The sequence below is a fragment of the Patiria miniata genome, unplaced genomic scaffold, assembly GCF_015706575.1.
Source record: "Patiria miniata isolate m_02_andy unplaced genomic scaffold, ASM1570657v1 HiC_scaffold_8, whole genome shotgun sequence".
Classification (NCBI taxonomy): domain Eukaryota; kingdom Metazoa; phylum Echinodermata; class Asteroidea; order Valvatida; family Asterinidae; genus Patiria; species Patiria miniata.
The window spans coordinates 12,223,702-12,250,529 of NW_024037075.1; the positions used below are offsets into that span (position 1 = coordinate 12,223,702).

At 38.5% G+C, this 26,828-nt stretch overlaps 2 protein-coding genes across 6 annotated transcripts in view; one reads left to right on the forward strand and one right to left on the reverse strand.

Moving 5' to 3' along the window:
- The window catches only part of LOC119719076 (A-kinase anchor protein 9-like), a 106,341-nt gene extending 99,700 nt beyond the window's left edge, over positions 1-6,641 (forward strand). For 3 of the 5 annotated variants that reach the window (XM_038188380.1, XM_038188383.1, XM_038188382.1), the window contains 7 exons: positions 128-388; positions 1,140-1,325; positions 1,837-2,052; positions 2,480-2,718; positions 2,844-3,134; positions 3,763-3,956; positions 4,665-6,641. In XM_038188380.1, the coding sequence (XP_038044308.1) occupies positions 128-388; positions 1,140-1,325; positions 1,837-2,052; positions 2,480-2,718; positions 2,844-3,134; positions 3,763-3,956; positions 4,665-4,708 (1,431 nt within the window). In that variant the 3' untranslated portion in view covers positions 4,709-6,641. The remainder of the gene's footprint in view (positions 1-127; positions 389-1,139; positions 1,326-1,836; positions 2,053-2,479; positions 2,719-2,843; positions 3,135-3,762; positions 3,957-4,664) is intronic. The other 2 variants (XM_038188381.1, XM_038188384.1) reach the window with 1 other exon arrangement.
- Positions 6,642-9,698: 3,057 nt separating this feature from the next.
- LOC119719547 (lanosterol synthase-like) lies at positions 9,699-26,745 on the reverse strand. The gene is made up of 18 exons (XM_038189013.1): positions 26,621-26,745; positions 25,272-25,454; positions 23,194-23,332; positions 22,697-22,805; positions 21,246-21,367; positions 20,079-20,175; positions 18,778-18,913; positions 17,555-17,782; positions 17,031-17,128; positions 16,822-16,849; positions 16,292-16,471; positions 14,889-15,038; positions 14,372-14,468; positions 13,900-14,071; positions 13,095-13,175; positions 12,699-12,869; positions 11,537-11,615; positions 9,699-10,457 (listed from the first exon to the last, which is right to left on the reverse strand). Exons 2-18 carry the CDS (start codon positions 25,443-25,445, stop codon positions 10,341-10,343), a joined length of 2,178 nt encoding a protein of 725 aa, XP_038044941.1. The 5' UTR covers positions 25,446-25,454; positions 26,621-26,745; the 3' UTR covers positions 9,699-10,340.
- Positions 26,746-26,828: the final 83 nt, after the last annotated feature.

Below are 26,828 nucleotides of genomic sequence, written 5' to 3' on the forward strand. Positions count from 1 at the left end.
CTCACGTGGTAAAACTCAGACCAGACGTAAGTATAGTGCAGAGCTCAGATTTGAGTTGCTCATTCTTTACGAGTACTTCTATGTCCAAATTCATTCTTGGCACTCATGTTCCTTTTTTCTTGCGTAGCAGGAGTTGTCCCGAGGCAGCCCCCAGCGCAGTCCCCACGCCGCGCCCTTCGCCTCCCGCCTCCAGCTCTACAAGGCCCAGCTCGAGGCAGTCAGGCAGCGACTGCAGCTACTGGCCGTCAGACAGCAAGAGGAGATTGCTAAACTCTTCCGTGCGGGTCTGGAGAGCGACCAGCAGGAGTTGGCTAACCTACAGAGGGGGCTGACAGAAACGCTGTCGGAACTCAAGCAACTTCACGCATCACTGGCTCTGCACTCGGAGGTAAAGCCTTAGAAAACTCAGAAATTGTCAAGAAATGTCTGGAAGTTCTTTTAGGCAAAGGGAATCTCTTTAAAGGGAAAATACAACATTTGCAAACATCGAAGAAAAAAAATGACCAAGTTTTTACGAAATACCTTACAGGATGTTGGTAAATGACAGTCTAAAGCATCCTGTAAAATTATGGCACCTGGTGTGAAGTCATTTTCAAGAAAATTGTATTTTTGTTTACATTTCCAACGGTGGTCGGCCGACCACCGTAGGAAAAACCTAACTATTTTTTACTACTGCTCCAAATTTACCATTTTTTTCAGTCCAATTTTGTTTGCTAATTGGTTTTATGTTCATGAATGGGTGCAGGTCAGCTAGACTGGTTCCCTTAGCGTACAATTTTCCGGCATCTATAAATTGATCCATTTCATCTTCAGTGGAGTCAGGGAACCAGACTACTTGAACATTTTTGTTTTTCTTGGTTTTTCCACCATTTTCGAAAACAAAACTTCAAACATGTCAGTGTAACAATAATTTGATCTATTATACTAACCCTTCAAATAGTTCATTTCTGAAAATTAAAGTATAAGCCAATGATGTACATTCCCTTTAATATCCAAACAGAGATTTCAGACGTTAAGGATTCGTAATAAAAAAAAAACAATTCCCAAAGCATCAAAATTCCATTTTAGTTTTCAAGCCTTACTTTTAATAATTTGCAAACTTCCAAGTTGACACATGACTTCGTTCCTCTCCTGTCCAGTCTACCCCGGCCATCCTGACCCCCACGACAACCACCCGCCTGAACGACCGCCTGCTATCCCAGAATGCCGAGCTGAGCAACTTTGCCTCGCGTCTCAGCGAAGAGAAGACCGAAATGAGAGCAGCGCTGGCCAAGCTGGAGGAGGAAGTCTGGCGGTTCAGACAACGGGAGGCACAATTAGATGAGGTGAGAAATGATGAACAAACAAATCCAATATGGCTGCCTCCTTGGCAACCTCAACCGTGTCTCGTGACTCTGATGACTCTCATTTTTAATACTGTAGTGCAGTGCTTCACTACTGTGCCCCAATCCTTGCTGGTAACAGGGTTGGATGAATGAGGTGAGAAATGACAAACAAACAAATCCAATATGGCTGCCTCCTTGGCAACCTCAACCTTGTCTCATGACTCTGATGACTCTCATTTGTAATAGTGTAGTGCAGTGCTTCACGACTGTGCCCCAATCCTTGCTAGTGACGGGGTTGGACACATGAGGTGAGAAATGACAAACAAACGAATCCAATATGGCTGCTTCCCTAACAATCTCATAACCCTGTCCCCAGGGCTCACGATAAACCTTAGTCCATCCTTATTAACTGATGGTTGTGTTGATGTGTGGAACAAGGAAGAAAAGGAAATTTTTGACGATAATTTGAACAAGATTTTCAAACCCAATTTGTGAACTTTATCTTTGCCAGGCAACTCGCCGTTCCTTAGACAACACGGACACCGCGCTTGCCGAAGAACGAGCCCTGTGGAGCAGGGAGCGCCGAGCTACCCAGAATGCATTGCAGAAGGCGGAGAACCAGATCGCCAACCTCAAATCCCAGCTTCAGCACGAGGCCAGCAAGAGAGATAGAGGAAGCCCTCTGTTGGCAGGAACTGGAGAGGTCTCGGAACACCAACAGTTGAAGGTATTTTGTCTTTCTTGAGCGATCAATTTTGTGAATGAAAAAAAAAAAAAAAATTGATGCCTCAATACGTGTCCTCCCAGGAGTATAAATGGGTACCAGCATTAGCTGGGGAGTAACCTGCGATGGACTAGCATCCCATCCAGGGGAAGTAGACATATTCTCAGTTGTTTCATGCCACTGAAACCGGAGATAAACGCCGGCCTGATGGGCCACATTGGCTCATGACAGACTTTACTTACTTTACTTTAAATGTGCATTACATTGTATTTATGTCCCGAAGAATCCATAAACCACACAGTGTTGGGGCAGTTCTTGGTGGTACATGGAGTGACAGGCAGGGTGGTTTCAGGTGCTACAGTATAAAGGGTTAACCCACGTAATAGATTGCTGCAATCTTATTTTCTTTCTGTCTTTTTCTATCTCCCAGTTGCAGAAGATGTACGGCAAGTATCTCCGCGCCGAGAGTTTCCGCAAGGCCCTAGTCTACCAGAAACGCTACCTGCTCCTTCTCCTAGGAGGCTTCCAAGACTGTGAGCAGGCTACTCTCCAACTCATTGCTAAGATGGGTGCCTACCCATCCCCAGAAAGCCTAGAGAGACAGTCCAGACATAGCAAGGCTTTCTCAAAGTTCAGGAGTTGTGTACGAGTCGTCATTGCTGTGTCCAGGTATGTTCTCTTGCCAAGTACTTTTTGTTTAACTGTTAAAGTGACGAAATAAATCTGGAGAAATGAAAAAGCTTACTGTGTAAAAAAATGTTATATAAATTGTTGTTTGTTTAATTTAAAAACAGGTTGAAATTCTTGGTCCGCAAATGGCGACGTGCCACGCGCGTCGGCACCCCCTCCACCACCCCATCCGTCCACCCAGATGTCACGTCCTCCCCACCCCATAGGGGACTCCCGTCGTCCTCGGTCCCCAACATCAGGGTCACAACCCCCATCAGAAGCTCCCTACCCCCGGGGATCCATTTTGTCAATGGTGCGTCGCCCCCTGTGCGAGACGTCGTCGGGCAGGCTGCACCGCGGAGCGTTTTTCCTGTACACCACAGAGCAAGATCATCAAGCCCCATTCTTTTCCATGGGTGAGTTTGAAATCTTAAAGGGAAAATACAACATTTGCAAACATCAAAAAATAAAACTACCAAATCATTTTGAAATACCTTGCTGGACTGTTAGTGAATGACAGTGTAAAGCATCCTGTAAAATCATGGCACCTGGTACACTGTCATTTTCAAGAAAAGTGGTATTTTCTATCAATTTCCAACGTTGATCGGCCGATCAGCGTTGGAAAAAAACTGGCTTTTTTCAAATACTGGCCCCAATTGACCATCGCACTTGTTTGCAATCGATTACAAACCTATGAACGGGTACGAGCCAGCTAGACTGGTTCCCTGACCTTACAATTCCCCAATGTATGTAAACTGCTCTGTTTCTTCTTATATGGAGTCAGGGAACCAGACTACAGGAAAATGATTGTTTTTCTCGGTTTTTATAGCATTTTCAAACCCGAAACCTCAAAAAAGTCAGTGTAACAATATTTGCTATATATTTCCATCCCCCCAATTCCATCCATTTCTGAAAATTACAGCAAAAGCAAATGATGTATATTCCCTTTAAAGCGAGTAATATTGCTCGTTTTAATTCAGTTCAATAAAGGAAAGGGCATGTCCATTAAATTATTGTGTACTATCCTCTTTAATTCCCGTTCAGAGCGACAGCTTCGTCCCCACGCCCAGACGGCCGGCCCTCTGGTTACCACTCGGCCTCCCCGCTAGACAGACACCTCAGCAGATCCCTAGACAGACCCCTGGACACATCAGGGAGCGGAGACCCTGAGGCGTCCCTGACTAACTACATACAGAAGCTGGAGAGCCTACAGCAGAGGCTTGGTGCTCATATCACTGGTAAGAATAATAAAAAAAATACTGTAGATTTGCACAGAAGACTTTCGCTCTTTACAAAGTGGAAGGGGGTGGAGCAAGTTGATTCCCCCCCTTTTCTGAAAGTCATAAATTTTACCCCCTCCCCCTAGGTTACAGAACTATAGAAACTGATAGAACTCCTTTTCAAATCTCCAGCTTGTATGTGTAATTCACCCCTTTGCTCTCCTTTACCCCATCCCAACCCCTTCCAATTTTCCCTTTCCTAACTCCTTCCCATCCCCTATTCTTTATTCCGGCTTATTTTTACAGTTCAAAGTTTCGTAAACAACCTCTTTTCTATCAATTTGTATTCAGTTCTATTTTATTCCATATTTAATGTATGTATCAACTACTATTTATGTGTATTTTTTTAATGTAAATTGTATTCGCAATTCTGCCACTGGCGGCGAGGAGTACAATTAAAATAAACCATTCAGAATAATAATAATAATAGAAAAAAAAAGTACAATGCGCAAACGTTTCCATCTTATGTCCAGTGTCTGTAATGAACAGCGCCACCAAGTGTCCATTAGTATCCAGCCAAATTTGAAAGCAAGCCCTTGCCAGGAGACGACAGAATTCCAACTAACAATCGTTTACAATTTCTTCTTTTTAAAAAATTTTGCCTTGAGTTCTGTTCCATTCTTGAACTCCCCCTAATTTGTCCCTTGTGATTTTTCAAACCTTCAGGTGATGTCAGAACGTCGAGCTATTCCACTTTCTCGAAGAGGTAGTAACAGCTTCATCGACGCTGCGTTCACCGATGCTGCGTTCACCCTCTTATCGATACCTCCATCCCCTTGCCTCTGATGGTCTGTTCTGAAGCAGAATCGCAAGCATACAACTCTGTTTGTCTTAAAATATGATTTAATGTGTTGGAAAAGGCATGCTATTTATAATTATTCCTAATCTCCCATTTTCCAGTGGTCAAAATCACTCAAGTTCAATGTTGTCTGAGAAAATCCTTACATTTGAGAAAAATAACATCCAAATAGCACAGAACTAGATTGTCGACCAAATGTTAAGCACTCTACGATAAAGGTATTTTGTCGCAATGAAAACAATGAAATTGAGTTATATGCATGGTAAGAAAGCCCACAGAAAAAAATCTCATAGAAAGCAATAAGCATGCTTATATTGGCAACAATTTTGTAGGTCATGGTTTCAAAAAAAAAATGTGCATGAAGACGGAACTGAAAAAAAAATTCACAGGGGATAACGGAGACAATTTTTAGGATAAAAACTTTATTGAGGGATTCTATTTTCCTGAACATTGGATTTTCCTTTGTCAACATGCTTTGTCATGCAGTGCTGCTTAAATTTGCGCCTAACAAAAAAGGGTCAGAAATCTGTTAAAACAAAATTGTAAATATCTTGTTTTTTCCTTCATTTTGGAGAAGAATAACTATTGAGTTATCTTGGGGCAACATTTCTTGTAATTTTGATGTTTTTTTTACTCTTGCGTGTTGAACCTGTTTTGAGTGTTTTTAAAGCATGGTTTTTGTGTTCCTCCACAGAGAAGTTTTTCCTGTTATTTTTGAAGTGACGTTTTGTTTTGGAGAAAAAATCTACTCAGATTGAAGCAATAGTGGAACCGGGGTTTGTACAAGCTTGTTAATACAATCCCTGATTTTTCTAGCTTGTGTATAATATCTATGAAACTTCAGATGTTTGGGAATAGGGCGGGAAAGTTTAATTAAATGTTTATCGTTTGAATTCTTAGTATTGTAAATAGTAAAAAAAAAAAATTATATTTCTGAAATTGTTGCTGTAAATTTGAGCTTGCCTGTAAATAGTTCATCAAACCAATTACTATTTTTTATTAAAGAATGGTCAGAAAAAAAGTTGGTATTGTAATGAAGCAAGTACGTCAGACACAGTATTCAAATCAGCATACATTGGTGCTACAAGCAAAATCTGTGTTCTTTTCAGTAAAAACAAATAGTAGCATTGTTTTAAACTTAACTCATGATTATGCAAAAACTTGGCAAACATTCCAAATTGATTAATGAATTGATGTTTTATAAGGCTGGTCCACAGATCGCAGAGAGGAAACGTTTGTACCATTTGTATGATTGAAAACAAAAAATTAATTTGCTCGTGTGAAACTATGCATGGCTTATTAAAAAAAAAAATTAAAAAACGAAAAATGCTTGCTTAATACAAAAAAGAAAAATACTGGTTTATACTATGAATTATGCATAACGGCAGCTTTTCATTTGTAAACCAAACAGTTTTACTGTTTGTCCAAAAATCATAACGCAACTGTTTGAATCAACTAAAATCCTCATTATTTTACTTATGTACATATTAATAGCAGGTCAAATTAAAATTTCATAATTTCTTACCGTTAAAGTTTGTCGTGTTGGTTTTAGTTGTACTGTACTGAAACCATTTCAGTATATTTTAAACAGTTTAATGTGCATAGACAGTTATAAATAAACCTTTTTTTGGTTAAAATCATGTTTTGGATATGTTGATTTCCTTTTTATGTTGTCATTCAGTACCCTGTATCATTATTTACTGTCAGAGTTACTGCTTAAAAACCCTTACTTCAGCAAGTACAGAAAAATCCTGAAATACTGGTATCATTTTTTCTCCCTAATTCGCATATGCTGAATATTCATGATATGTTAATGTACTGAGTGCTTATGGGTAATATTTCGACATATGTTAACCTAAGGTTTATATATAACGTCCGGCGAATTTTTTTCAAGAAGCAGTTGGCTCAGTAGGACGCGCCTCAGGATCCGAACCGGGATGTCCCCGGTTCAGATCCTGGGCCGTCCTGAGGAGCTTTTAGACTTTTTTCAAAATATATACTAAGTTTTCTGACAAAATTGTGCATGGGTGGGACTTGAACCGGGAACCCTTGGGTATGTAGCCTTACACTCTTACCACTACACCACCGGGTTTTTCTTAAAAAAGTAAGGATTCCGGTAATTAAAACCCTTAGGTTGTTCTGACTTAGTCTCCAGAGAGAGTTGGAAGCTGAGGGGTAGAGGCCTTGGGTCTGGGGTAGGAACTTGGGACTTAGGTTTGGGCTGATCAACTCACTGGGGAATTTACTAGCTGGATGGTTCATACTTATACTTTATACTTAAAATATTTATCTGGATGGTTTATACTTATACTTTATACTTATTCTAGGGAATTTATTCAAGACTTTATATCTGCTTCTTCACAAAATTAATATATTTAAAGGCAGACGCATAGGAACAAGAGCATAACACTGCTAATATCTTTTACTTGCCATACCATACAATTTATTTCTTCATTTATAAACATCAATAAAATATACATCGATGTAAAGTCAAAATAGTTAATTACAATGTAATATAACAATTTCTGTTAACACTTTTAAGTTTAAAACTTAAACTAAATTAAAATCTGACAATTTGTAAGAAAATTTAATAAAACGTTAACTTTGCACTGGCAAATAATAGCTTATATGGTGCCCACATTTTTTGGATAAAAAATAATCAATACAATACAAACATAAGTTTTAAAATATTGGGTTTTTTGGCTAACCCCTGTATTTTTTCCAATTTTAACCAAAACGTGAAAATTCTTAAAATGTGCTAGACAGATACCTAAGGGACCCTAGAACACATTCCAATTCCATTTGTAGAAGGATATGCTTTTCCGAAGAACATTTGGACAAAAATATGGAATATAATCAGTCAAATATGTTAAATAATTTCTCACAAAATCGATGGTTTTGCCAAAATCTTAAAAATATTAGGTGTTTGAGTAGTGATTGGTGCTCCTCTGACTTCCTATGGAATTTCTGCATTGTTTAGAGAAAAGTCAATTTTTGGCCAAATTTTGATAAAAATGTAAGGCTAACCCCTTGCATTTTTTTTCAATTTTGACCAAAAAATGGAATTCCTTGAAACTTGCTTGAAAGATGCCTAAGGGACCCTAGAACACATTCCAATTCCATTTGTAGAAAGATATGCTTTTCCGAAAGAAAATTTGGACAAAAATATGGGGTAAACTCAGTCAAACATGTTAATTAATTGTTGGTTTTTACCAAAATCTTAAAAATATTGGGTGTTTGAGTATTGCTTGGTGCTCCTCTGACTTCCTACGGAATTTCTGCGTTGTTTAGAGAAAAGTCAATTTTTGGCCAAATTTTGATAAAAATGTAAGGCTAACCCCTTGCATTTTTTTTCAATTTTGACCAAAAAATGGAATTCCTTGAAACTTGCTTGAAAGATGCCTAAGGGACCCTAGAACACATTCCAATTCCATTTGTAGAAAGATATGCTTTTCCAAAGAAAATTTGGACAAAAATATGGAATATAATCAGTCAAATATGTTAATTTATTTCTCACAAAATCCATGGTTTTTGCCCAAATCTTAAAAATATTGGGTGTTTGAGTAGTGATTGGTGCTCCTCTGACTTCCTAAGTAATTTCTGCATTGTTTAGAGAAAAGTCAATTTTTGGCCAAATTTTGATAAAAATGTAAGGCTAACCCCTTGCATTTTTTTCAATTTTGACAAAAAAATGGAATTCCTTGAAACTTACTTGAAAGATGCCTAAGGGACCCTAGAACACATTCCAATTCCATTTGTAGAAGGATATGCTTTTCCAAAGAAAACTTGGACAAAAATATGGAATATAATCAGTTAAATATGTTAATTAATTTTTCACAAAATCGATGGTTTTTGCCCAAATCTTAAAAATATTGGGTGTTTGAGTATTGATTGGTGCTCCTCTGACTTCCTAAGTAATTTCTGCATTGTTTAGAGAAAAGTCAATTTTGGCCAAATTTTGAGAAAAATGTAAGGCTAACCCCTTGCATTTTTTTTTCAATTTTGACCAAAAAATGGAATTCCTTGAAACTTGCTTGAAAGATGCCTAAGGGACCCTAGAACACATTCCAATTCCATTTGTAGAAAGATATGCTTTTCCAAAGAAAATTTGGACAAAATTATGGAATATAATCAGTCAAATATGTTAATTTATTTCTCACAAAATCGATGGTTTTTGCCCAAATCTTAAAAATATTGGGTGTTTGAGTATTGATTGGTGCTCCGCTGACTTCCTAAGTAATTTCTGCATTGTTTAGAGAAAAGTCAATTTTTGGCCAAATTTTGATAAAAATGTAAGGCTAACCCCTTGCATTTTTTTCAATTTTGACAAAAAAATGGAATTCCTTGAAACTTACTTGAAAGATGCCTAAGGGACCCTAGAACACATTCCAATTCCATTTGTAGAAGGATATGCTTTTCCAAAGAAAATTTGGACAAAAATATGGAATATAATCAGTTAAATATGTTAAATAATTTCTCACAAAATCGATGGTTTTTGCCCAAATCTTAAAAATATTGGGTGTTTGAGTATTGATTGGTGCTCCTCTGACTTCCTAAGTAATTTCTGCATTGTTTAGAGAAAAGTAAATTTTGGCCAAATTTTGAGAAAAATGTAAGGCTAACCCCTTGCATTTTTTTCCAATTTTGACCAAAAAATGGAATTCCTTGAAACTTGCTTGAAAGATGCCTAAGGGACCCTAGAACACATTCCAATTCCATTTGTAGAAAAAGATGCTTTTCCGAAGAAAATTTGGACAAAAATATGGGGTAAACTCAGTCAAAAATGTTAATTAGTTGTTGGTCTTCCCCAAATCTTCAAAATATTGGGTGTTTGAGTATTGCTTGGTGCTCCTCTAACTTCCTACGGAATGTCTGCGTTGTTTAGAGAAAAGTCAATTTTTGGCCAAATTTTGATAAAAATGTAAGGCTAACCCCTTGCATTTTTTCACTTAAATAAAATCTTGGAAATATCTATCTTAAATTTTAATTCCTTTTTTCGATGTAATATTAGCATAGCTTGTTGTTTAAGTTAGTGATGCATGCAAAGCCACTGTCCATACCTAAGGCGTGGTGTTGGATTTTTTTTATGCCAGTGTAGTTCAGTTTATAAATCAAGCACAGAATTTGATTTATCCACAGTGAACGCTATCTACGTGTACATTCTATCAAATTCATTTTCGATTGTTCATTTACTACAGAAGTTACAGCAATTCTTCTCACAAGTGCTGGGTACCAGTATGACAAATCGTGTTTCAGTTTTAAAAAATAGGGGTACCAGTGGATTTTGTGAAAGTAGAAAAAACCAAAAAAAAACCATGGTAACTTCTCAGGTGCCTGCAAATTATTACAAAATCACATCTTCTGAAGTTGATTTAAAAAAAGAAATATTTTGGCCACACTTTGTACATAGTTTTTGTCATTTCAGATTTATAAAACGTTTTCTTGCACCAGTCTGGTGCCACTACCATCTACACTACTCCTACTGCTCCAAGGAGGAAAGCACCAACCTAAAGTTGTCCGGAGACACATTGTGATTGGACGGGCTATGAGCTGTTGCCATAGATACGGGCGTAGCGACCCAGCGCCCATATGGGGAAGACGTTCCGGTAACTCGTGTAGCTGATCGCACAGGACTTGTTGAATACGCCCTTGATGTTTTCCTGTGGTTGAGAATAAATAAATAATTTGACTGATTATATTCCATATTTGTGTCCAAATTTTCTTTGGAAAAGCATATCTTTCTACAAATGGAATTGGAAAGTGTTCTAGGGTCCCTTAGGCATCTTTCAAGCAAGTTTCAAGGAATTCCATTTTTTGGTCAAAATTGACAAAAATGCAAGGGGTTAGGCCAAAAAAAAAAGTCTCCGGTTTCTGGTATGCCCGCGCGTCGCCGTAGCCATGCACGTCGGCAAAATGAAAAAGTTTTTTTTTCAATGAAAGATAATGTCTCAAAACCGCCAAACTCACTGGTTTTACTGGACTCTTGCTGCTGCACGGTTTTAACGTGTTTTTGGATTGGGTTATGGTCGAGAATAAGCTTTATGTGGCCTCTCTGGACTCCCATATATTTGCACTAACTTTAGTCGGGCACCATTTGCAGTCATCAGCCGACATTTGAAGCAAAAAAGTCAGGTAAAATAAAAAAAAAAGCCGCGTCGCCGCACCACTTTTTGGACAAGCTCCATACCAGAAACCGGAGACTTTTTTTTTTTTGGCCTTAGCCTTACATTTTTATCAAAATTTGGCCAAAAATTGACTTTTCTCTTAACAATGCAGAAATTCCTCAGGAGGTCAGAGGGGCACCAATCAATACTCAAACACCCAATATTTTTAAGATTTGGGCAAAAACCATCGATTTTGTGAGAAATTAATTAACATATTTGACTGATTATATTCCATATTTTTGTCCAAATTTTCTTTGGAAAAGCATATCTTTCTACAAATGGAATCGGAATGTGTTCTAGGGTCCCTTAGGCATCTTTCAAGCAAGTTTTCTTTCAAGCATCTTTCTTCTTAAAAATGAGGAAAACAAATGGTTTATTCTTCTTAAAAATAAACTTAGTTCCGTCAAGAGTGCCAGGCCATGAATCCCTATCTTAAATCAAAACCTGAGTACAGCGCTTATATTCAGGTTTTTGCCGGAGCGTTTACCAAGATTCCAGCTTTCTTTTATCTTAAAATTGAATCCACTAGGGGAGTTTATTACTAGGGTGGTATGTCAAAGGTCGCGACCTCTTACCTGAGCCCAGTCCCCATTTGGCAGTTGTCGGTCCATGATCACTTTGATGCCTCTGTCGATAACCTCACGTTGTGGAAATCTGCCAAAAGCAAAACATAAATGTTTTCAATATTATTTATTTATTAAATTTCTGTATCCATAACATGTGACCGTTCAGCACAAAATCACTCCTTTTGACAAATGTTTGAAAACTTTTGATGTATAGAATATGGGAATCGGATAAAATATGACGGAGGAATAGGTATTTTCAGTTCCAAGTTTGCGGGCCTCGGAAAGTTTAAAAAAATATATAATTTGTCGATAAAATTTCCCAAATGATCTCCTTAGGAAATGTACAATGAAGTTAACGGAAGGTAAAATATATTCATTATTCTAGATTCCAACGCCTACATCTGAATTTCATATTATTTTTGACTTATCAATGCATTAGGCCAAAAAAAAAAGTCTCCGGTTTCTGGTATGCGCATGCGTCGCCATAGCCATGCGCGTCGGCAAAATGAAAAAGGTTTTTTTCAATGAAAGATGATGTCTCAAAACCGCCAAACTCACTGGTTTGACTGGAATCCTGCTGCTGCACAATTTTAATGTGTTTTTAGATGGGGTTATGATCGATAATAAGCTTTATGTGGCCTCTCTGGACTCCCATTTATTTGCACTAAGTTTAGTCGGGCACCATTTGCAGTCATCAGCCGACATTTGAAGCAAAAAATCAGGTAAAAACAAAAAAAAAGCCGCTTCGCCGCACCACTTTTTGGGCAAGCTCCATTACCAGAAACCGGAGACCTTTTTTTTGGCCTTACAGAGTAATATCTCAAAATACGGCCGCGCGACTTACAATTAGTTTGGAGCTGGAGGGTGACATATGCCAAAACAGTAAAAGGCGGGTCCCCCTTTTTTTTTAAATATCTTGAAAGTATTAAACATTTTCAAATGAAAAAAATGGCAATATGATAAGACTGTAGTTGCTGCTGTACTCTGAGCACCCACACGAAGACAATACCAGTACACGCTCAGATGAAACCAAGTTGTGTATTTTGGCGCAAACCAGTGCAGCATGTCAACTGGAGTTAGATCTTACGAGTAGTCGAAATAGCGCCCTCTGTTGTTCACACACAGAGAGCCAATGACAAAGTTTGAATTTTAGAAATGAACAGGTCCTCACCTGACTGCCATGAGTGCTAGCACCGCCCACGCCGTGTTGACGACCTGCGACGTCTTGCTCTGAATGTACCGCCTCTCCTCGCAGGACTCAAACTCCTCCCCCCATCCACCGTCCTCCATCTGCTTGGACACCAGGAAGTCACATGCCCTCCTAATTTGCATAGTATTGGTCCTGGAGGGGGAAAAACATTGAGGTAAAAAAGGTCAAATTTGATAATTTTTTTGTACATTTTTTCAAACAAAGTTGGAAAATATAATAAATGAAAACAACTGATATAAAAAAAACCAAAAAACAATCAAACACCCCAACAAAAAAACCCCACAAAATTTTGGCATTCAAGTCTGTAACTTGTAAGTCTTGAAATGTTTTTTGGAAAATTGAGGCTGGTGCTCTTACCCTTTTTCATAGCTGTATCCCATGCAGGCAAAGGCTTCCAGACCGAACCAGACTGCATAAGTAAAGCACACGCCCCAAGATCTGTTGGGAAGGAAACAAAAACTTTGTGTTAGAAATACGATAGAGGGCGCTCTTTACTACATCTAAAACAAGCAACTATGGGGTTGTGTCTCAAACATGCGTTTCTAGTTTCGGCTCAGATTTTTGCAATCAGAATGCACAAGAAACCTCATCGCAATCTTGTTCTAAAAAGTTTAAAAGGTATAGTCCATCATTTGCAGCCATCCGAAAAGTAACTGGCGTAATTATTGTTGAAAAACAAACTTGGTTGAAAGATAGTAAGGGGACTAAACTCCCTGTGAAATTATTCTTTCTGGCAAGCTGTCATTTTGAAGTTATCAATGAAAGAAGGCATTTCCAACGGTGATTCTTAAGAAGCACCGTAGGAAAATTTAAATTAGTAGTTCGTTTTGTTATTCAGCGCAGCGCGCACAAGTATTGGAACGACGCACACGCGCGCGCGGTTGTTATAATTCGTCGGATCAGTGCGCGACGTCGCGTATAGCTGCAATTCAAAACAATTCAAAACATGATTCAGTAACTTTGGATTTGAAATTGAGATCTTAGAATGCTGTTTTTCTCGGAATGTACAGCTGAAGCTTAGCTGAAACTTCATCAGGTTAGTTGCTCAGTATCCTTCATTAGATTTTGAACTCTTTTGTTGCTTCAAACGAACAAAATGCACAAATTACAAATGATGGACTGTAGCTTTAAAAGATAAATTTTAAAAAAAAATATTACGCACCCTTCCCATGATCCATCTATCTTTTGTTTCTTAGCGATGTACAACAGGCCCCTGTCCAGCGTGGATCTGACCTCGTCCTTGCGATACTCAGGATACAGCTCACTGAATTTCTTCAGGCATTGCATCACGGCCGACGTCAGCTCAACGTAGGTGTAGTCAATCATGATATCGCCTGCAGGAATAAACGGAAGTTTTTTATTGCTGTCCTTGAGCAGGATACTTTATCACAATAAAGACTTTTGAATTGTGATAATTGGTTTTTAAAAAAAAAATTAACACAGACATAAATTTAAAAAAAAAGTTGGGAGCACTGCATGTTCAAGCTTGTGAGAAAAATTTCAGAAGTTGACATGGATGGGATTCGAACCCACGACCTCTGGCTCACAAGTGCAGATGTCTTGCCAACAATTGACCAGCGAGTTTAATAAGCAACATTGAACTATTTCAAAGTCTGAATATTTTTGAGACTCACCAAAAACTTCGGAGGGGTTGAGTTTCTCAAGGATGATTCCTCCTCTCATGGTCTCATAGGTGGCAAATCCGCCATCTTTGTTTCGCATATTCAGTATCTAAAAAAATGACAAACAAAACACTAATAATTATCAGAAAAATATAAAACGATGTCTTAAATTCATCCTTGATGTTTGATCATTCAATAAAAAATTTTTTAAAAATCGGAAAATTTTGTGTTGCTGAGCAAGCCACTTTACCACAATTCTTCAAATCAGTTCGTTCTCAGTGGCTTATTATCAAAACCGCATGGAGAACAGGAATGTTTGTGTTCCTGGGCAGGATATTTTACCACAATTTCTTCAGTCTCACCTAGTGCTATGGTGTACTTTATCAAATTTATAGCTTGGTACTATCTCTAATTCACCCATCCCTTTTATGGAGTTGCAGTGTTCATTTTCAAACCACAGATGTAATTGAAAAGTTTGTGTTCCTGGGAAGGGCGCTTTACCACAATTAGAGGCCCTGGGATATCTTACCACATCCACGGCTTCGTAGTGCCTATCTTTCTCTATGTGATCCTTGACGGTGGGGCACATTGTCTCCAGCATCAAGGCTGCCTTGAGTCCCTCGGCTGTACAGTCGGCCACAATCCAGCCGCAGTCGCGGGTACTGAATGGATAACCCCCCTGGCAAATGAATGGCAATCTAAAAGTTAGCCAACACGCTCATCTTTAAAGGGAATATACATCATTTGCTTTTGCTGTAATTTTTAGAAATGGATGGAATTGGGGGGTTGGAAATATATAGCAAATATAGTCGCACTGACTGTTTTGAGGTTTTGGGTTCAAAAATGCTTTAAAAACCAAGAAAAACAATCATTTTCCTGTAGTCTGGTTCCCTGACTCCATTTAAGAAGAAACAGAGCAGTTTACATACATTGGGGAATTGTAAGGTCAGGGAACCAGTCTAGCTGGCTTGTACCCGTTCATAGGTGTGTAATCGATTGCAAACAAGTGCGATGGTCAAGTGGGGCCAGTATTTGAAAAAAAAGCCAGTTTTTTCCAACGCTGGTCGGCCAATCAGCGTTGGAAATTGATACAAAAATACCACTTTTCTTGAAAATGACAGTATACCAGGTGCCATGATTTTACAGGATGCTTTACACTGTCATTCACTAACAGTCCAGCAAGGTATTTCAAAATGATTTGGTAGTTTTATTTTTTGATGTTTGCAAATGTTGTATTTTCCCTTTAATACCTTTGACCTGGAATTAAATTAGTAGTAAAATATTTTTTAAAATTTTAGAGATGAGGTGTAACTAAAGAAGGTTTTGTGAATTTAACGGCTTACTTTAAGATAAAAACAGAAAACCTATTGAAAGTATTAAAAAAACACCCAAGTTGGTAAAAATAGACAGACAACGATGCTACATTAAAGTTAATGTGTGTCACTGTCTTGATGTTAGTCAAGCCTAACATTCACTTAATCCAATTATAATTCATAGGCTTCAAATAAAAATCACGCAAATTTTTTTTAATGCATTTCATCATACTAAAACAATTTCTGCAAATGGAAGGATGAAATCTAAAATCATCTGTGGAGTGGCCTAGTGGTTTGGAGCGGGTCATTCTGCAGGTTGTGGGTTCGAGTCCAGCCCGGGGTTGTGGTGCATCTGCCCTTGGGCAAGGCACTTTGTCACTCATTGCTTCTCTCCACCCAGGAGTAGATGGGTACCCGTGAGGGCAGTGTTGGTTACTGTGAGAGGTTGACTACGGCCAAGAGCGCCAAACTGGCTGCCCAGCCGTGTATGCTCCCCAGGGAGTTGACAAGGTTTCAGGAGTATTTGCCCGTTGAAAAGGGGTAATAATAATTGTAAAGCGCTTTGATATCCTGTTTAAAAGAGCTATATAGATGCCTTTTATTATTACAATTATCTGACCTTGTTCATTTGTCGGTAGTACTTTTGATAGTTGGGCGGATTGTCCGGTATTTGAGTGAGTTTCAGGAAGTCGTGGGTTCGCTGTAAGCATTCATGTAGCTCCTTGTTGGTTGATGCTCCTGCTTCTAAGAAAGCCTGGGCAGCGAAGGCCGTGTCCCAGAGCTGTGAACCATTGGTTCCCTAATGGAAAATCAAATTGAAAAGAGTTATTAGAAGTTAGCGGTATTAATACTATCATGTCAAATGAGCAATCAGATTTTTGTACAGAGTGTCTCATTTAGAACACTTAATTCAAAATTGCACTGTGAGCATTGTTAAATTAAGAGCCTGTAAAATATTGTCAATGCACAAGCATGATTGGAAAAGGACAAAGCAGCATCATCAAGAAAAATTCCAAGATTAACGGGAAGGTCCAAGTTGTGTCTTTGTTAAAGGAAGCTCAGGCTTAAATAGAGTTTTATGCTCACATTATAGGATTGTCATAATTTGGGGGAAAGAGCACTTTTCACGATTTAAATTAAAATTATTACCTGCATTTTCATGCCATCTAGACCAATCCTGCAAGAAAACAAAAATAATCAACATAAGGGATTTTCCATGGTATAATGCATTTCTAACAAAATCTGAAAACTACATTGTAATATTACAGATTTTTAAAACTAAAGCTAGCCAGAATAATTCTGTAATTCACAGATAGTCAAAATACAGATAGACAGACCAACAGACAGACAAACTGTACCATAGGTAATCCGGGATGCGTTCCACATGCTGCTTGAAGACCTCTGAGTCTGCTCCTTCAGTAATCCATCTGACCAACATGTTGATGACTTTGGATATCTGCAGACAAAATCAACAAACCAACCAAAACCATTAGAAAACGAAGAATAAAAACCTCCCATATTACACAAATTTTGAAACGTGTGGATTTTTGACATGATGGTACATGTAAATTTAGAAATCTCTGTAGAAACTCAAGAAATCAACAGAGAAATCAAATCATCAAACATATAAGTCCAAAACTCTTTCAATGAGAAAACAACCAAACAAATTGTGACGAACTACCTTGCCCATGGACACAATATCCATTTTACAGTTCAACCTTCATAGGTCCAATACTGACGCATCATTTGGCGAAGCGATCGTCAACCTGTACTTGATCACGGCACTCATGTAGAGTTTGTCATGCCAGTAGGCACTTTAATCCTTAGTGGGGAAAGGCAAATTGTGGCAAACTATGTTGCCCAAGGACACAAGGCCACTTACAGGTCCAATGCTTATGCACTTGGTGAAGCGATCGTCAGCTCGGATGTGATCCAGGCATTCGTCAAGAGCCCTCTGACGGAAAGCAGTGGAATGATAGGGCTCATAGACATCCAGGAAACCAAACGCCAGATTGTAGAGCCAGCTGTGAGGGGTGTACAGATCCACCTTGGCTATGTTATCCCTCTGTGCTGGCCAGTCGATGGTATGGTAGTCTTGAGTATAGAGCTCCTGGATGCAAATAATAAAAAGGAGTGACAATAATCTTTCGATCGAGTACTTTGTTGAGAGATATCATGTAATTGGAAAATCAGCCCTTTAACCAAAACAGGAATTGGATATCGAGAAAACAGTCACTACATAAATGGATGAATAACAGTAGTTGGTGGTTCGAGTCCTACCAAAGGAATAATTCATTTTGAAGGTAGAGCTAGAAAGTATACTACGATGAGTGGTTCGAACCCCATCCAAGCTTGTGAGGGTCTACCCTTGCTGTGTGTGGTCCTCTGATGAGAATCTCTTCTTAAAACGTACAGCTAGGAGGTGTGCTCCTATGATGGGTGGTTCAAAGCCCACTCAAGCTAGTTGTGTCTTTTTTCCCCCCGTAATAGGTCTCTCTCAAATGACATCAAATCCTACAGACCAGCCACGTGCATCGGCATTTTCAGCTTGCATAATGCTCATCGGCTGCGTCATATTTCAAACACATTTCGAGCAACAAGTGCAATGCGTGCTTGATTGCATGAAATACGCAGTTGCAGTTCTCCTACAGAGATGGCTGTCTTTATGAGAGACCTATTCCCTGATCAGATCATATTTTTCTGCTTGATACTTGATGCCATAGCAGAAGCTTATTGGAAGGTAGAGCTTAAGAGTAGGATCCTATGATAGATGGTTCAATTCCCATCCAAGCTGGCAGCAATTAGTTTGGCTGAGATTTTGGAACTCCCGAATCAGATCATCTTCTGCTTGATATTAAATTGTTGCAGTAAGTAATTGGAAGGTAGAGCTACATATTATTATCCTAAAATGGGTGGTTCGAATCCCAACCAAACTGGCAGCAGTTTTTTTTTGCTCACCTTTCTCAGTTCTCTGATCAGGTCATCTTCTTCTGCTTGATACTTGATGCCATAGCAGTAAGTAATTGCAAGGTAGAGCTACAGATTATGATCCTATGGTGGGTGGTTCGAATCCCAACCAAGCCGGCAGCAGTTATTTTTGCTTACCTTCCTCAGTTCCCTGATCAGATCATCCTCTTCTGCTTGATACTTGATGCCATAGCAGTAACTCATGGGTAGATAGACTTGTCTGCAGTGGCACCAGATAGTGGACGGATGGGCGGGGATCCAGGTCGGAAACAGCCTGAATTGAAAAAAAATTGGACAAAAAACTTATTTTGTACTTATTTACTTCTTGTTATTTTTAGTTTGTCTGGACTGTTTGAAGATTGAATAAATGATGATTGATCAACTTATTGATTGAATTGATTGATTAACATATAATAATAATATTAACGGCTACTTATATAGTGCTTTTAACTAAAGATCAAAGCGCTTTTCATTATTGTTACCCCTGATCATTGGGCCAATGAAACATTCCAAATACCATCTCAGCTCCCTCAGGAGTGTACAGCTCGATGCAGCCATTTCGGGACAAGGCAGCTTAAATCAATATTAACAATAACCATCTCTACCCTCACAGGTACCCATTTACTCCTGGGTGGGGCAAAGCAATGGGTGAAAAATTAAAGTGCCTTGCCCAAGGGCACACGCACCATAACCCCAGGCTGGACTTGAACCCACAACCTGCAGAATTACCCGCAGGTCATGAGTTCAATGCTCCAGACCAGGAGGCCATAGCACTCCACAACATATCTATTGATTAATAAAAAAGGATCCAAATAATATATGTGACCTGTTCTGTCAAAATCAGACTTTTCTGGGCATAAGGTCGAAAATGAGATTTTTGGATATTGTTAAAATATGTACGTTTTCCTTTTAATTGGTGGTTTAATTTTTGAAACCTGTAATTCCTGGGCAAAGTTATGCTATTTTGAAGTTCATTGTGTCGAAAAGTGGAAGACGTAGAAAATGGCCACGAACGTCACAAAACAGACATTTCTTTAACTAATATACCTCAACAAATCATCAAAAATACTATACTTAGAGTTCAAATTAGGGTTTCAAACTTTTATAGTATATTTTAGACATGTTCAGGATTACAAATATGCAAGTATTAGAAAAAAAAAAAAAAAATCACCCCCACCGCATTTTTTGGCCCTATCTTAATTTCAACCTCTGCCCAGAAGCGTCTGCTTTTGACAGAACAGGTCACATATGGTACAAATGTACAAAACACAAACAAGACTACGCTTGCCTAGATAAGAGCTGGATCCGGGAGATTCAGTTTCAGAATTTATTTGTACTCAGTATTCGGGGAGTGACCCAACCAGACAGTCAGTCAGAGGAAAGTAGGCTAGCACTATGGATCCATAAAATAAGCAAAAAATTGGAATTGGGTGACTTACCAAAGTTCAGGGAAAAGCGTATGCATACCATCCCAGCAGTAGACATTGAGGACCGACAGCCAGAACTTGCCCCAGGACGGAATGGCCGCGGCTCCTCCTGAATACAATATTAGAAGAAGCTGTGTTTGAAAATAAAGCTGCACTAGCCGTTCCAGAAAAATGAATTTACTCTTGGGCAATTTCTGCGTTATGAAAGGAAGTGTAATGTCCATGACGGAGCCAATTAACCATGATATCTAATTAATGATTCAGAGAAATGATCCAAAACTCCTAGTCTGTAATCTCCTTGACCATTAGTAGATGATGGATGTGTAGGATTTGAAAAATACATTTTCGGACTTATTCACTGAGCTCTTAAAAATCAACCAGTTATCAGTGCATGCAATGAGCATAGTGTTTGAAGTCTTCACGTTGTCCACTGATGTTACGAAACTTTTTCATTATCCATTAAAATTAAAGTGACGACTGCACTCAAACAAAACAGACACCTTCTATATATTTGGGGTCCACTTTTTTCCTGTCCCTGTTACGGCTGACTATGGTTTTATAATTCTCCTACAGTCATTTACTAAGTACTGGACCAAGTCTGTCAAAATCCATCAATCACACTGCTTTGCTGAAGGCCTCCAGGCCCAAGTCCATCATACTCCATCAACATTTAGTCAAACCAGGCCTGCAGGACCAAGTCCCCCAAAAACCACCGAAATGGACGGATGGATTTTGACGGAGTTGGGGAGGTTAGGGTTAATGCAGTTGTCCTCCAAGAGTGATTATGAATAGCAAACTACCCACCCAACAAATACAGAATCATTTGAAGTCATTCTCAATGATACTTGCATAGCAAATTACAAAGTGCCAAGTTAACAGGAACAGGAAAAACACCACACTTTAGACCCTAAATTTATAGAATAACCCATAGTCAATTTCTCTCTTATTTTAATTTTAATTCAACCATGTTTTATTTCCTGATTTTAATTTTTTTAAATTTTTTTTCACAGACATATTTTCAGGGATGAGCATCAAACATCATTCTAGTCTTTTCACGCCATATTTAAAAAAACACCAACCCTCACAATGTTTTTTTTGGTTCTAATTTTTGAAAGTCTCTTATGCATGAATTTTTACGACTTTGCACAGATATGCTCAAAAGCAAAACTTTGCTGGTACCTAGCGAATGAAGCAACTTCCTGCATTTGATGAGGTCCGGGTCGTCGGCGGCAACACCCAGCAGTCTCATCGCGACGTAGTTAGTGGCGCAACCAAAGACTGTGGGCGGGCCTTCGATATGTCTGAAAGAACAAAGTAGTTTCCTAATTATTTATACTGCTCTGCCGTAGTGAAATTCATTGGCAACATGTACAATTTCAATGAGAAGTAGATGAAAAATAAATAAAACAAAAACATACAAAGACAAGAGACAACCTTTTCAAACAGCGACCATCGCATAAATCAATCAAATAAGAAAAGAAAGTACCGGTACTAGTAAAGACAAATTAATTTTTCTTAAAATATCAACATTAACTCTCCTATGCAAACATACGTTCTGTGCCAAGTTGTCCTTTCAGTCAAAATCAATCAAGTTGCTGTTTTCAACAGTTAAGAGCTCCCAGCCTACATAAAGCAGTTTCCTGCTTTTGTCTGTTGACTGAATTTGACTAGTCAGAGTGCTTGCTTGAAATATGATCTGACTGCTGTTGACTAGCCTGTGTAAAACACATGGCAACAAGGGGAAGTGGATGGAATTTTTGACCGTCTGTGACTGTTTTTGACTATTGTTCAAACAGTACAAAAGTTAAATAAATAGCAATGTACAAGCAATGGTAAATGTTAATGGGTGTGGTGCTTCAAGGGTTTAAATTTATTGGACTTCCTCCGCATAAATTTAAACAAAACTTGCTGGTACATGGACAAAATATCAAAGCTAATTTAAAATTCATGCCGATGAAACATGCAAGCCCATACGCACACACACACACACACACATAAAAGTAGAATATGCTGGTACTACTTATGTATACTATTTCAGTTAACTTTGTAAAACATTGATTTTTTTCATGGTATTAAGGATTTAAAGGGAAAATACATCATTTGCTTTTGCTGTAATATTCAGAAATGGATGGAATTGGAGGGTTGGAAATATATAGCAAATATAGTTGCACTGACTTTTTTGAGGTTTTGGGTTCAAAAATGCTATAAAAACCAAGAAAACAATCATTTTCCTGTAGTCTGGTTCCCTGACTCCATGTAAGAAGAAACAGAGCAGTTTGCATACATTGGGGAATTGTAAGGTCAGGGAACCAGTCTAGCTGGCTTGTACCCGTTCATAGGTGTGTAATCGATTGCAAACAAGTGCGATGGTCAATTGGGGCCAGTATTTGAAAAAAAGCCAGTGTTTTCCAACGCTGGTCGGCCGACCAGCGTTGGAAATTGATACAAAAATACCACTTTTCTTGAAAATGACAGTATACCAGGTGCCATGATTTTACAGGATGCTTTACACTGTCATTCACTAACAGTCCAGCAAGGTATTTCAAAATGATTTGGTAATTTTATTTTTTGATGTTTGCAAATGTTGTATTTTCCCTTTAACATGATGGAAGGATAGATTTGGAACTCACAGCCCCCATCCGCCATCTTGACACTGAACAGAGCGCAGATATCGCACCATTTCCTTCTTGACGGCATCCTGCAATTCTGTCTTGGTGATGTAGCACACAATAAGCAGTCCTGCAAACAAGACGAGAAAATCGCTACTTTTACAAAGGTGCAAGAAAACTGTAGCACAAATGTTGAAGAATAACAAAATATATTCTGGTGTGGCTAAAAGTATTAGGTTCGCTTAAGGATGATTTGTTTGTATTTGCAAAAAGTAAGCCGGAATTCAAAGAAAATTCACGCCACCATAAAAAGGTGAATTTTGTTAAAATTGGAATTCAGAAACAGTTACTCAACTTAAGCGCACTTGAAACCCTTAGAATGTCTTGGATGCGAAATACACTCCAAGTTTGCATAGTTTTTCTACTGCAGTAATCTCAATTTTTCCGCTGACCATCAAGCAGAAACAATGTTCAGTTAGAGGTCAAAGACTTGTACGAGGTCAAAGGTCACAGGTCACCTGGCATGAGGAAGAGAGGTCCCCCATAGTCTCCGCTCCAGTGGCCGTCTTCCGTCTGGAGCCTTGAGTAGAAGACCATCCCATTGGTGGCTGCCTCTTGGGGCGTGGTGGGTTTGGGGAAGGGCGGGGCTTCTTTGCTCTTAAAGGTGGGAGGTTGATTGAGGGAAAAAAATATGTGTGTTACTAGTTGTCTTTTTGTGAACGACTTTTGACTGATAACAAGAAGGAATAATTCTAATTCTGAAAAAAAAAAACCTTTAAAGGGAATGTGTATCATTGGCTTTTGCTGTAATTTTCAGAAATGAACTATTTGAGGGGTTAGTATAATAGATCAAATATTGTACACTGATATGTTTGAAATTTTGTGTTCGAAAATGCTGGAAAAACCAAGAAAAACAAAAATGTTCAAGTAGTCTGGTTCCCTGACTCCACTAAAGATAAAATGGATCAATTTATAGATGCCAGAAAATTGTAAGGTAAGGGAACCAGTCTAGCTGCTCTGCACCCATTAATGAACATGTAACAAGTAGCAAACACAATTTAGACTGGAAAAAAGGGTAAATTTGGAGCAGTAGTTGAAAAATAGTTAGGTTTTTCCAACGGTGGTCGACCGACCACCGTTGGAAATGTATACAAAAATACAATTTTCTTGTAAATGACTTCACACCTGGTGCCATAATTTTACAGGATGCTTTAGACTTGTTTTTCGATGTTTGCAAATGTTGTATATTCCCCTAAAAAAAAGGCATAAAATGGATGATTTCTGCCTACAATATGTTGGATACAAACATTACATACAAGCTGAAAATTTAAAGGAAAGAAAATTTGTTGTAGTGTGAATTGGCATCACCTCAAAGCCAACTTGTTTGGATGTTGATTAAATATACACATTATGGGATACAAAAAACCTTTAAAATGTAGTTCTATAATGGTTCACTCTTATCAAGATGGTCTCTTGATTACATTGTATACTTATCTGTTTGCAGTGTATTCAAAAATAACTCACAACAAAAGCCCAAGCTATTCTTGTGCTACATGTAGATATTATCTATTTGTTTACATTTTGATTTGATACTATAAATAATCTGCTCTACCTCCAATAAATTCAAACGTGTTAAATACATGTATAGCAAAAGTAAAAATGTCAAAACTTCATCAAGAGAAACATCTCAGAAACAAATGCCTTTTTGCATTGTGGTGATACATATTATTCAAATTAGGTTTTGCCTTTCACTGACGTTTAAACACTGTATACTCGGTGTGTTACCTCCCGAGTGAAAGTTGGAAAAAAATCACTCGGGTGGGACTCAAACCCACGACCTCCTGCTTTGTAGTGCAGATGTCTTACCACTCGACCACCGAGCTAACGGGATCGGTTGGCTGGTTCGAATCTGATGTACATAGCAGCGGGTACCGCATAAACTATTATAAGATGGAATTTTGCATCGGGGTGATATAAATCAAATAAGGTTTTGCCCTTCACCGACATTTAAACACTGTATACTCAGTGTGTTACCTCCCGAGTGAAAGTTGGGAAAAATCACTCGGGTGGGACTGGAACCCACGAGTATATTATTACACTTTTGCAATAATTTATACAATAGTGCAAGCACTGTTTACTCTAGTTTGAGAAACTCCAGCTCCAATGCTCATCGGGAATTCGACATGTAGAGGTGGAGGTCAATGTACAGTGTAGCCAGTGGTCTAAAAATGGTGGAGGCTGTGAAATTTGGCCTCAACACAGCCGCCGAAATCATCACTTTTCCATATTTTAGTCGGTTTTGTTCTGTTTCAAGTCTATCCTTTGCTTCGTGAATCATTCACGAAGCAAAGGATCAACTTGAAACAGAACAAACTAAAATATGACAAAAAAACTGATATTTCGGCGGCTGTATTGAGGCCAAATTTCAGACCTCCGCCATTTTTAGACCGCTGGCTACAACGTACTTTGACCTCCAGCTCTACATGTCGAATTCCGAATGACCATTGGAGCTGGAGTTTCTCAAGAAGTGTTTACTTAGTGAATTCCAACAGCTTGTGAAAAAACAAAACTGTAAGTTACGTAAATTTGGACTCACAATATCCAGTCCTAAGCTGAACTTCTCCACCAAGTTCTGTTCTCTTTCGATGGGTTCCCCTTCCTCGATGTATCTCCATGTTTGTCGGCCGTCCACATTGGACAGACGCCATCTTGTCAGGTCAGTGACCGGCTCTGTCTTGTGTGGACCTCCTCTGTTGCGTCGGCCGCTCATAGTGATAATCTTAAAGTGAATATACAACATTTGCAAACATCAGAAACAAAACTACTGAATTTTCACGAAATACCTTACTGGACTGTTTAGTGAATGACAGTTTAACACCTAGTTTGCGGTCATTTTCAAGAACGAAGTGGCTATCGTTACGGCACTCGTTGTTTAGCGCCCTCTACGATATTTTTTTGATACGCACGCAGGTATATAATTATTTGTTTCCACACATTTTATCGAGCAGTGCGCCATATCAGCCGATAGAGGGTAGGATTTTGCACCGTGAGGTTGCGGGTTCGAATCTCAGTTTTGCACTCGAATTTTTTTCCTTTTCTAACCTGAGGCTTTGGAGGATTTTTTTTAAAAGGGAAATAAAGTCCGAATTTCATAAAGTTCAAATTCACTTTTTTCCTTCTAATTTTATATTTTCTTGTCATGTTTTTTTATAAAAGTTGCCAGGTTGCAGTCTACCGTAACGATAGAAAATGGGAAATGCGTTACGGCTGCCGTAACAATAGCCACTGCGTTTCAAGAAAGGTGGTATTTTTGTATAAATTTCCAACGCTGGTTGGCTGACCAGCGTTGGAAACAACTGGCTTTACTGCTCCCAATGCATAGGGATGAAATCTGTAAATAAAATAAATTATAACGAGCAATGATCTAAGACAAATGCAATTTTTTTTCTAACATTGTGCAAATATCAATTCCAATTCGTAGTTCACAATATCACAGCCAAAACTGAAAAGATGTAAACACTGTTTCCTTGACAACATCATGTGAAGATCAGCCTAGGACAGAATTACTTGTGAAACTGAAGATGATATTTTTCTTCTACAAATTTCCCAAAGTTTCCTAAATTTACCGACCTTCACTTCGGTTATGTTTTTGTTTTAAACAAGCACTAGCTTTGTGCACTTATAATCATGGATAAAATTATCTAGAAGGCTAAGATTTTTAAGAAACAGATGATAATTTCTGAATATTGAGGGTGATAATTTCAATTCTGAATCAAGTTGCCTATGGCCTCATGTACTGTACATGAACATTACATCTGGAAATCAAAACAAACACAGACAACTTTACTCACATATTTAATTCTTCCCTATTACGAATATTCAAGTAATTCTCATGCACGCACTTTGTCTTTACATTAACAAATATCTAAAATTCACTATACATACCGTTATTCTGTAGTCCGCACCCCAAAAATGTGTTATTTCATCTCTTGAAACGAACCAGACACAGCAAAAAGGCAAAGTCCATATATGTTCTCCTCGCGCACGCACGCAGGGTGCCACAATGATTAACCTTTTAACTCTGACCTTTAATAAATATTCATTTCTATAAGCTCCGCCTACTTGTGAATTTGTAAAAATCGCAAAAAAAAAT